Source organism: Chelonoidis abingdonii, chromosome 2 (assembly GCF_003597395.2).
Source record: "Chelonoidis abingdonii isolate Lonesome George chromosome 2, CheloAbing_2.0, whole genome shotgun sequence".
Classification (NCBI taxonomy): domain Eukaryota; kingdom Metazoa; phylum Chordata; order Testudines; family Testudinidae; genus Chelonoidis; species Chelonoidis abingdonii.
Window position 1 is genome coordinate 197,529,120 of NC_133770.1, and position 10,888 is coordinate 197,540,007.

At 42.3% G+C, this 10,888-nt stretch overlaps 1 protein-coding gene across 1 annotated transcript in view; it reads right to left on the bottom strand.

The window, feature by feature from the left end:
- Positions 1 to 538: 538 nt before the first annotated feature.
- Positions 539 to 10,888, bottom strand: part of LOC116839990 (beta-Ala-His dipeptidase-like) — a 34,169-nt gene continuing 23,819 nt past the window's right edge. Inside the window, 10 exon segments of the mRNA XM_075062910.1 lie at positions 539 to 755; positions 2,354 to 2,501; positions 4,308 to 4,449; positions 4,687 to 4,851; positions 6,819 to 6,836; positions 6,838 to 6,969; positions 7,081 to 7,082; positions 8,349 to 8,376; positions 8,378 to 8,430; positions 10,503 to 10,707. Coding sequence (XP_074919011.1) covers positions 650 to 755; positions 2,354 to 2,501; positions 4,308 to 4,449; positions 4,687 to 4,851; positions 6,819 to 6,836; positions 6,838 to 6,969; positions 7,081 to 7,082; positions 8,349 to 8,376; positions 8,378 to 8,430; positions 10,503 to 10,707 — 999 coding nt within the window. The 3' untranslated portion in view covers positions 539 to 649.

Below are 10,888 nucleotides of genomic sequence, written 5' to 3' on the forward strand. Positions count from 1 at the left end.
TCCCCACCAAGCCTTCTTGCTGTTAGTTTTGTTTTGGGGAAGCTATCACAATCACAAACTAACAACACAGCATTTCTTCAAAGACTGTGCCCACCGCAACCTTCATGCAGAGGGGTCTTTGTCGGGCTAGCTGGAAGAAAAGGGGTGCTGGCCCCTTTAAGGACTCCCTTGCAACAGGTTTTGATCAGATTTGCTGCTTGGCTTGTACTGAGCATGCTCACATAGACTGAGCATGCTCAGTAACACTGCTAAAGTCAGCTGCCCTCATTCTACCCTCCAACTTTTGGCTGACATGGCTCATGTCTGGAAATAAGTAAACTTTAATAACATAAATTGTATTTCCTGCTTCCATCACCCCCCCATCCCCAGCTCAAGTTACAAACTGAAACATTCCATTAAATGAGCATGAGGCACCTCTGATCCAATTGTATGGCACAAGGAATCACTTGATTTGGTTAAACATTGTCTATATACTAGTTAGTGTGTGTTGTAAGCAGTAGCAGGCATTTAATTTTTCAACAGTTTCAGACATGTGGTGCACATTAAAATATTTTATTGTTTGTACATGTTTCTCCAGAGTAATAAAGAAGGACATTAGAATATTTAAGACAATAGGCAGGTGTCTAGCTTATTGTCTTGCCAGGAACCATCAGTTTGTAGTCGTCGTGTTGGACGCTTCCTGTAACTGTCCATGCAGTTTTGCAATCTCAAAGAAAAGGGCTGCAAACAGTTTTGTTCCTTGAATGTAATTGTGCCTATACAAAAAAAGATAGAAAGACCAATGTTGCTAAACAGATTATGCAAAACAAGGGCCTGACCCTGTGAGATGCTCGACACCCGCAACTCCTATCGATTTCAATTAGACTTGATAAGGGTACTCAACCTTTGCAAGATCGGGCCCTATATTTAGTGGGGAGGGAGAGAGAAGGGAAGAATTAAGTGATTAAGAACCATAAAATTGTAGATCTCCAAATTATTCACAGAACAAACATAACATGGGAAATTGCCATGCTAGCTTCTCCATCCCACCCCACCAAAATGCCTTATCCCTTATCTCAGGGGCGGAGAGGGAGGAACCAGCTCTAGGGATGAGACAGGAACTGCAGTGTTCTGTGCCTATTTAATCTATATTTCTTTGCTAAGTGTCTTATAAGTTTGTTATTAGTGCCAGCTATCATGGCAAGTCTTTCTCTGTGAAAGAACAGCATATCAATACAGGCAGAAGACATTACATTTTTCCATCCTAAAAGGACAGCGTTGTCAGGCCTTCCTTTATTAACCTCATAAGGGGAAAGGATGGAACAACTGCATGAATTCAGGATGCCATTTAACATCTGGTTTTCCTGACATGCAGCAACATGTGTATTCCAGAAAGAGGATTAGAGGATTCAAATTTTTGTGTTGTGTCCCCTCAGTACTTCTGTCCATAACCTTAATGTGTGGGTCTACTCTGAAAAAGCAACTGTTGAACGTGACAGTGGGATGTCATGTTTACTGTCTCTCAATGATTTCCGGGTCAAATGTGGTCAGTTTACAAGAAAAATATATTTTCTTCTAACTGCCAGCCCTGCAAATATAAACCTGAGTTCTAAGAATCAAGCTGAGTTCTTCCATATCACGATCTGTTACAAAGGGTCTGCAGCCATCCTCAGTCACACTATTTGCTTCAAATTATGCCCTCAGTGAAAACTTAACCGTTTGAAAGTGTAACTCATTGGAACTTGGTAGACAATTCCAGTATTGGTGACCCCATGATTCCAAAGTCATGCAGGCGGCTCCAAACAATCATAAAATAAGCTTAAAATTTATGTGATTTTTTTAAAAAAAACAAACATAGGGTTCTTTTTATTTGCCTTCAGTTGTTGGAGACTTTAGAATACACTTCCTTCACATTCTTAAGCTTTTCTCCACAATCACAAGGGCCGGAAACATATAGGGTTTTGTTTTGTTTTTTTAAAATGACAACTGAGATTATCATGCAATCCCTCGATTCCAGCAGCTGGCTGGGACTTCAAGAAAAAACCCCAATTATTATGAGACTTGCAATAAACTCATGCAAGTTGGCAACAGTGCACTTCTGTCAATAGAGAAGAAGGAACAGATTCCATCTTATTCCTTTTTAGCCTTGTTTGGCACTGCGGGAGCAACACAAGTAAAAGCAGCAAAACCTTATTTTTTTTCATTAGGATAAGCATATACAACTCTGAAGATCCCAAAATAGATTCTATTGGATAAAACAGCTAGAGACAGGATTGTCAATTAGAATCAGGTGGGCACAGTCTAGTATGCTGGGATTGCTGTAGTACATCAGTTCCTCCTCTCGTCTTTTACAGCGCCTTTTTTTAATTTTAACCTGCTTATTTTCTCTTTTTGGGAATGCTCCGCATCATCAGCTGCTCCAATTGGAAGCATCATCACACTCTTCCTTGTTATATTCTGGAACATTTGGGCAATCGGAATTGTTGCGCCATCCCGGATCATTTCTGGATTTTGTCCAAAAACTGAAACACATGGAAAGAATGAAATTCGGCAGAAGTAAAATGAAGACACACTGGTGTCTTCACTGGAGCTAGTGAGCTTTGGCATTCTGCCCAGCACAAACTTTTCTTGGTACTATTTCTTTTGGAGAAGACTGTATAGCAGCTAATGTAATAATATCATTATACACATTCTCAAAAAGTATACTGGTCTTTCTATACTATCCTGATTTTGCAGCTCGTACACAGAAAAGTGAGACCGTATCTTCCGGCTGCCTCTTACCTTGCAATATAGGCCCCAATTCAAGAAGGTGTTTAAGCATATACCTAACTTTAAGAGCAAGTAGTCCTACTGAAATCAGTGACTCAACTCATACAATTAATATTAAGCACATGGTTAAATACCTTGATAAATCAAATCAGAGTCTCAAAAATCAGCTGTTTGCACTGAGTTTTAGGTTTTCTCCTCTTTTTAAAGTGGTGTAAGTGATCTTCTGCTTTTGAAAAGTAATGTAACCCTTTAATGGGCTTCCATTTTTTCTATTGTAGAAGATACCAGAATCTAACAGTGCAGCAGTGTGTATATATATATAGCTAGCCCTTGTGTGTTTATATATCAGGGATTGGCAACCTCTGGCATGCGGCTCACCAGGGTAAGCAGCTTCGTGGGCTGGGCCAGTTTGTTTACCTGCTGTGTTGACAGGTTTGGCTGATCGCGGCTCCCGCTGGCCACGGTTCGCCATTCCAGGCCAATGGAGGTGGCGGGAAGCGACACGTGCCAAGGGATGTGCTGGCCGCCAGTTCCCGCCGCCCACATTGCTCTGGGATGGCGGACCGCGGCCAGTGAGAGCCGCAATTGCCAAACATGCCGACGTGGCAGGTAAACAAACTGGCCTGGCCCGCCAGCGTGCTTACCCTGTCGAGCTGCGTGCCACAGGTTGCCAACTGCATTATATATAGTTAGTAAACACAATTATTTGGAGTCCCGCTGTGTCACACATTTAAATGTTGTGTAGAAAGCAAAAAGATATTTGAAGTGAGAGAGACAGCATTGCTTACTCCTTCTTAGGGGACGAGGAAATACCCTCTCTATTGCCCCAAGCCCCCTTTGAATAACCTAAGCAAAAAAGTGTTGCAGAGTGGCAGAAGATTCTTAATATTTTTACCATGTTGCTTGGGAATGGAGAGAAGAAAAGAGGACAGGCAGGGGAGGAGGGCAATTCCTGGGGGCTCCAGGAGAAGCTTATAGTGTCCCAGGGGAAGAGAAACTTTAACTCAGATCTAGCAGGAAAGACCTGCTTACATTAGCTTTCCTGAGGTGGCAAGGCAACCATATTTGATATTTCTGAGGGGGAACATTAAAAAGATCTTTTATCAACAAGTGGGAGCATTTACCAGGCTAATGCCTATCTGCATAGCTGCCCCCTCCTCCCCCATTTACCTGCTGTGCTGCATTTATTTATTTGAGTATTACACTCCACTGAAATCATATTCTATCAGGTACATCATGATATGTCAATGGGCAGCACTGAGGTGAGTTTTCCTCATGGTGCCTGATAAATAAGGCAGCAATAAGCTGTTACCTGCATCTAAATGCATGGATGAGAGACTAGAATCATAAAACCAAATTGCAAGAGTGTCACCGAACAGGCACAGTTCATTTACTGAATAAGTACCGCACCCCACCTTCCCAAATTATCTGGATCTAAATAATGTTCCAAACAAGAAATTCTTTAATTTTAGGAAAAAAATTCCTTTTCCTTTGTGCAAGTCACTGTTAGCGTGACATTTTCTGGTGGATGTTAAAAAATAATAAAAGAAAGAACAAACCTGTTTTGATTGCCATTCTTGCTGCTGTATAAAGAGGATCATTTATGTCAGCAACCCATGGCATTGCACTTATTGGTACAGACACCTTCAGTTTGTTTGGGCTGTTTCTCTTAGAGAAAACATCCTCTAAATATTTTATCACCTACAAGGAAAGCATCTTTTCATTAACAGTATTTATACATTACATCCTTCAACAACAATATATCCAGAAATTGTGCACTCACAGACACACACTTTCACTCCCAAGCCCATACACAGCCACATAGTGGAAAGATGCTGTTCATTATTCTGTAAATTTTAAGTGTTGAGAGGATCTTTGAAATCAACAGGAATTTAACATGCTGAGAACTGACCAAGAGTTGAAGTTTGCCAGTATTACCTGATGTTCTCCGACTGAAATGTCCATGTGAGGGACTTGCCGGATTGAAAATTTTCCTATTACTCTTGCGGGTATAACTGTTTTTATTCCTGGTTCATGAAAAGCTCCTTCAATCCCATGAATAGAGAGAGAGGGGTAACGCCACAGGTGACTAAGTATTTCCTCCTTTATAATGTAACAAAACAAAAATGACAATGCTACTGCCATTCAAAATTCACACAATCTACTGAAAAACTAAGTATCTTGCATGTAAAATTTATGCTTGATTACTTCTGCACTTTAGAGCTGACCTATTTGTGATTAAAACCTCTATCTGGTAAAGGTCTTTCTAAGTAAACACTGCTACTTCTTTTAGTCAACATTTGCCTAGTGCTTGAGAATATATGGAAGAGGAAAGTTATTCATATACAACTCTGGTGACAGTAAGAGCAGACAGGTGAAAAATGGCATGGCAAGAGTGTCTTGGAGGCAAATGTGTACAATAAAAATAATGAACTAAAAAGAAAAATACCATTAGGAGATCGTTTTTGTTTTTCAAATTCTACCAACCAACTGGCTTATGTAGTGATTATTTAGCTACTTTCAGTTGTCATTACTTCTAAATTTATAAAAGGATCATGAATTGTGATAATGTCTCCATAAACTGTATGCTATTTGTTTATAAATGTTTCAGTGATAACTTAATGTGCTTCTCATTTGCAAAACAGTAGTTGTATCCCTGGCTAATAAATTCTGATGCCAATGGCAAAGGCGTGTATTAGCCTGGAATATGATCATTACCAAGTTAACAGTGATCATTATTACGTAGTCTCCAATCAGCTACTAAAACCACTCACCTTAGAGCTGCTGGCCTACTCAGTTTACAGGGTTTTACACCATCTTGCTGTACCCTATTTATGCACTGGTTCAAATGATACTAAGCAGAATGGACAAGCTCTGATGGTGAAGAAGGGAAGAAAAGCTTTTAATAATGGGCAACTCATATCTAAATGGAAAGGATAACTGGACAGTGATCAGCGAACAATCCCATCCATTCTCTGGAGCAGATGCAAGAGATAATTTGTACGGCTTTAACTATACCGATATAGGTAAAGTGGTAAAAACTCCCTAGTGTGGACAGTTATATCAATATAAGAGTGCTTAAAATGGTATAGTTTTATTCTGGTTCAGGAAGGGGAATAAGCTGTATCAGTATAAGGCACTTATATACCGGAATAACTGCATACATGCTAGGGTTTTACACCAACATAAATATAGAGGTAATTTTAAAACAAACAAACAAACAAACAAACAAAAAATCACCACCTTCCTAACTGACATAGGACTACTGGTACAACTTGGGTAGACCAGTTCTTAGCTGCTGGGTTTTATTGGTACTGTTAATTTTGGGACTGTCATTTTAAAATTCTGTCAAAAGCTTCAGACATCAAAATCTAAAATAAATACATAAAACCAGCCCCAAATTATACCAACTCTTCTGCTGCCATCCACTTTCCAAACCTGAATTCAATGTACTCTCTAGTCGATGGTCTTACATAAGTGGTGTTTTGTATATAGTGTTGTTGTACCTGTGTGGATCCCAGGATCTTAGAGCTGGAGGGGAGGGATAGCTCAGTGGTTTGAGCATTAGTTTGCTAAACCCAGGGTTGAGAGTTCAATTCTTGAGAGGGCCACTTAGGGATCTGGGGCAAAATCAGTACTTGGTCCTGCTAGTGAAGGCAGGGGCTAGACTCAATGACCTTTCAGTTCTAGGAGATTGGTATATCTCCAATTATTATATACAAGGTGGGTGAGGTAATGATACAAATAAAAGCTATGTCATCCACCTGGGCTCTCCCATAAATGTTTTTTGTTTGTTTTGGGGGGTTGTTGGGTTTTGGAGGTTTTTTGTATTACTACTTTTTATTGACTATCTGCATTTTCAATTATTTTCCCCCAGATGTTTGCATATGACCAGGCCAAATCTTTTTTTTTTTTCTTTTAAAAACTTCCTACCCGAGCTTTTAACTCTTTAGATCTTTGTTTTGCTTGCCTGTGTTCACCATTGCTTGCAAAAACCTAGAGTAATCGTGAAAGAATTAAATGGGTTATTTAATTCCTTCTGTAGACTATAATGAAAGAAGTTACTGTACCTTAGTGTCATATAGGAAGTTTTGTCACACCACTATTATTTTTATATTCTCTAGATCAATCAATTGCTTCATACAACTCTCTCCTCTTCTAAGGGAAGCAACACATCATAGACCCAGGAATCAAAATACGACCTGATGTAATCCAGAAGGCCTATCTACAGAACAGATACCGCAACAGGCACAATCTTCCCTTAATTAGGGCAGTGGTTCTCACATTACCAGGTACTAGACGCTCTCTTTTTCAATACCAAGACTCAATGACATCTATCAAGTCACTCATTTCCATTTAACAATATGAAAAGAGAGATGTAGATTGCAGACTCACCCCTGTGGCGCCTCCTGCTGGTACTCCTGGGAATACTTTTCCATGCTCTGGAGTGCCCGTCTGCAGGCTGGTGATTCCACCTGTCCTCTGGCACTGTGTCCCTCCCCGGACCCCAGTGCCTCTTTAACTGGGGTGCGTGCCCCAGCAGTACCAACACCAATTCTGGTCTCCTTCTCCTGGGGACCCCCACCCCACTATCCTGCTTTGCCTCAAGTCTTGGCTACTGCCCAGTCTCCATACTAGCCCCGTTCCCACTGAGCAGACTGCAGTATCAGCCAACTCATCATAGGCCAAAGGGGTTTGGACCTGCTGCCTTGCCACCCCTGGGTGCCCCTACAACTCCCCGTAACTTCTTGCTATGCTAGGCTGCAACCTGGGGCTTCTAGGCACGGAGCTCCGCCAGCCTTCCCAGCCCTGCTCCACTCGGTACCTCTCTTTAGCTCCAGGCAGAGGAGACTGACTAGGTCTTCTGACTCACAGTCTTTTATAGGGGCCAGCTGGGCCGATTGGGACCTGCCACAGCTGAGCCTGCTTTCCGTCAATCAGCGCAGGCTTCTTGCCCAGGCCCCAGCCGCTCTCCTGGGCTGTTTAAGGCCCTGAAAGGAGGAGCGAGTAACCACCGGCCGCTAGGGAGATAACTGTATAATATTAGGGGGTCCTCTGGCCTGGGGTATTTTCTATCTACTAAGAAACCCACTGAGTGTCCTGTTCTGTTCAGTCTTTCATGAAGCTAGTGGGCTGACATGGAAACTATCATTCATTTACATAATGAATACTAATAAGATATATCAATTCAAGAAGCCTTCACTACAGCACATGTCAATAAGCTCTGCCTGGAGCAGGTCTAATAAACATGTGTGCTGAAAATAGTGTCAGCACTGGTGGGAGCCATCTACTCTGGAGCTCAACAACAGTGATAGCCCGAGTGGAAGTATTGTAATTTTAAGAAGGCCACTGAGGCCAACAGTTTAACTCCAGAATGAGGCCTGGAATCAGTGAGGCCACTTTTAACATGCGTAAGTTTAAGAGCACCTGATCTTTCCAATGAAGCAATGGGCCAACGTCACACAAAAAATCACCACAACACATGAATCAAATCCAAATGTCAGGATCTTACACAAGCCAACTGAACCACTGAATTTGTGAGGTCACCCTAACCCATTACTAACGTAGTTATATCTAGTAATACGAATATGCAGTATTACCAAGCAGAGCTATTAGATCAGTCCATGGTGTCATGAATGATGCCTCCAAAACTTCCCTGAATGAAGAATCTCTCTCCCACACTCTGTCTGTGTGAAAATAAAGGGTAACATGTTGACAGGCAAAGAACATTGTTTAATGCTTTCAAATCACTGACTTTTCATAGGGACTCAGGTAATCTAAGTTTTATTTGTTATTTATGGCCTGTATTAAAAAAAGGCAATATCTATAGTACTTTTAGAAAGTTCCCCTCTGTGGCAATGTGGTAACTCAGGGCAAGAAAAATGGTTCTCAGGCTGCTTCTGGCTAAGTGAGATGCCTAGTGGCTTACAGCAAGAGTATGAGACAGACAGATTGAGCTGCCAAGTATCATTCTTGGCAAGCCATCTAAGTAGCAGATATGGATCATTTTTGCTATTTGATGGAGTCATTTCTTCTTCAGCATGGCTTGGAAAGAGTTGATTCAAAGATCTTGAGAGAATTCGCTTTTAGTCAAAATAATTGCATCTACTATTATTCTTTGCCAGTCCTGGGGATGATGTATGATTTTGATTTGGTTCTCCAGGGATTAAGACTGTAGATGGGCAAGCAGGACTGGTTCGCAGTATGCAAACAAAGCAAGGGGGCACATTTCCAGGGGGCAAGCGCATTCTGGCCATCCTTTTTTTTTTTTTTTTGGAATAATCCACCAATGGACAGATAGGGCAGTGCTAGGACCTGGCAGAAGCCAGACTGGCTCTGCACAATGTGCTTTGCTCGCAGAGCAGCTCCCAGCTTGGCAGAGCCAGGGGGAGCGGGTGTGAGGCAAAGTCCCCAGCTCCTGCTTGCAGGGGGGCGGAGAGGAGCCGCTTTGACAGATGAAGCTAGTTTCTGACATCTGATCCCCCGGCCCAGCAGGCCAGAGAGCGCAGACCAGACTGGCTGCTTAAAGCACAGCAGAGGGGGGAAGTGGCTCAGAGCAAGGCGCACCCTGGGGAGAACCAGCCCAGACCTAAATGGAACCGAAGGTAATGGGGGGAAAGCTGTCCCAGGGCAGGGGCGGCTGGCAGGGCTGAAGATGGGTGGAGAGGGGGAAAGTCCTGCTTAGGGGGGCAGCCACTGAATTATTAAAAGACTATGCAAGTATAAAAACCAGAAAAATTCAGTTCATATAAATCCTTTTAATTTATCAGAAACTGGGCACACCGGAATACACTAACGTTTTTCATTATAGTGTATAGTTGAACCCAAGTTGTTTGTAATTGTCATTTTGCTAAAATTAAATGAGAACACTAGTAGGAAATGGTTTTATTTCACTAACTACAAATTCTGTTTAAAATTTAAAAAAAAACAAACAGTCAAAACAAATCAAAAACATTGCAAACTGCAAAAGCCAAAAAAAATGGAGGTGCAGCCAAAATGTGTTTTGCTTGGGGGCAGCAAAAATACCTACAGCTAGCGCTGGGGCCAAGGCAGTACCTCCCCTCTTACTCACTGGCACAAAAACTTCCAGCCAGGGATTTATTTTCCTGTCCTCCTTACATTTCCCAGTGTCTCATGCAAGTTGCTAAATCACTTACCATGTACTACTTACTCTGGGTCAGTGGTTTCAGAACCTTAGTGCGGCTCCTCAACCAACAGTCCCCACTAAGTTGTGCATTCCGCTGGCAGACACCATGCATTGAGCAGTGCCTGCCACACAGGGGTGAGGCAGCAGTGGGGCTTGGGTTGTACTTGGGCAGCTAGCCAATGCCACTGCCTGTGCCTCAAAGGCAACAATCTCTATGTTTAGCGTGCCAACTTAATCAAAGCTACTGCTTGTATGTCTATTGAGATGGAAACTGTGCACCTCCAGCTGCAGCATAAATGTACCCTGGGGGGTTGAGGGGAGGTTGGAGGAGGAAGAGGGGAGAGAAGGAGAGAATGAAAGTGAATGTGAAATTGAGAATGAGGAGAAGGTGAGGGAGAGTAGGAGAGAGATTGGGAGAAGAGAGAGAGTGAATGGAGCTGATGAAATTAGGGTGGGGAGGGTGTGGAAGGGGGAGAGAATGTGGATGAAGGGTCTGCACGCGCATTCAGTCGGTCTGTCCTTCTCCTAGCAAACATATATTTACAGAGCACATTGTCATCCTCTGCTCCAGGACCCAACCTCAAATAAATCAATGCCATTTTCTCTTGTACCTCCACGGAGAAGCAGATGTTTCCCCGAGTCCCATATGTGAGGGCTGGTTTCCTGTTGCTAAGCCAAAGGTTATCCGAAATCACAATATAGTCAACATCTGAGAAAAAACGCTGATTTTCTTTCTTAATTATTTCCTCTAGTCCAAGAGATCCTGCTTCTTCCATACCTTCAATAATGAACTTGAGGTTTACTGGTATGTCCTAAGTAAAAAACATCAACAAAGCCTAGGTAAGAAACTGGCATTTTTAATAATTAAGAGGGCTAATAAACTGGGTTATGGGGTTGGGGGGGCAGCCCAAGTGGGCTATATAATTAAATTGTCATCTCTTTGGGGCTGGGAGCCCCTTTTTGTGCAATGTTTGCCTAGCAAAATGTGGTCCT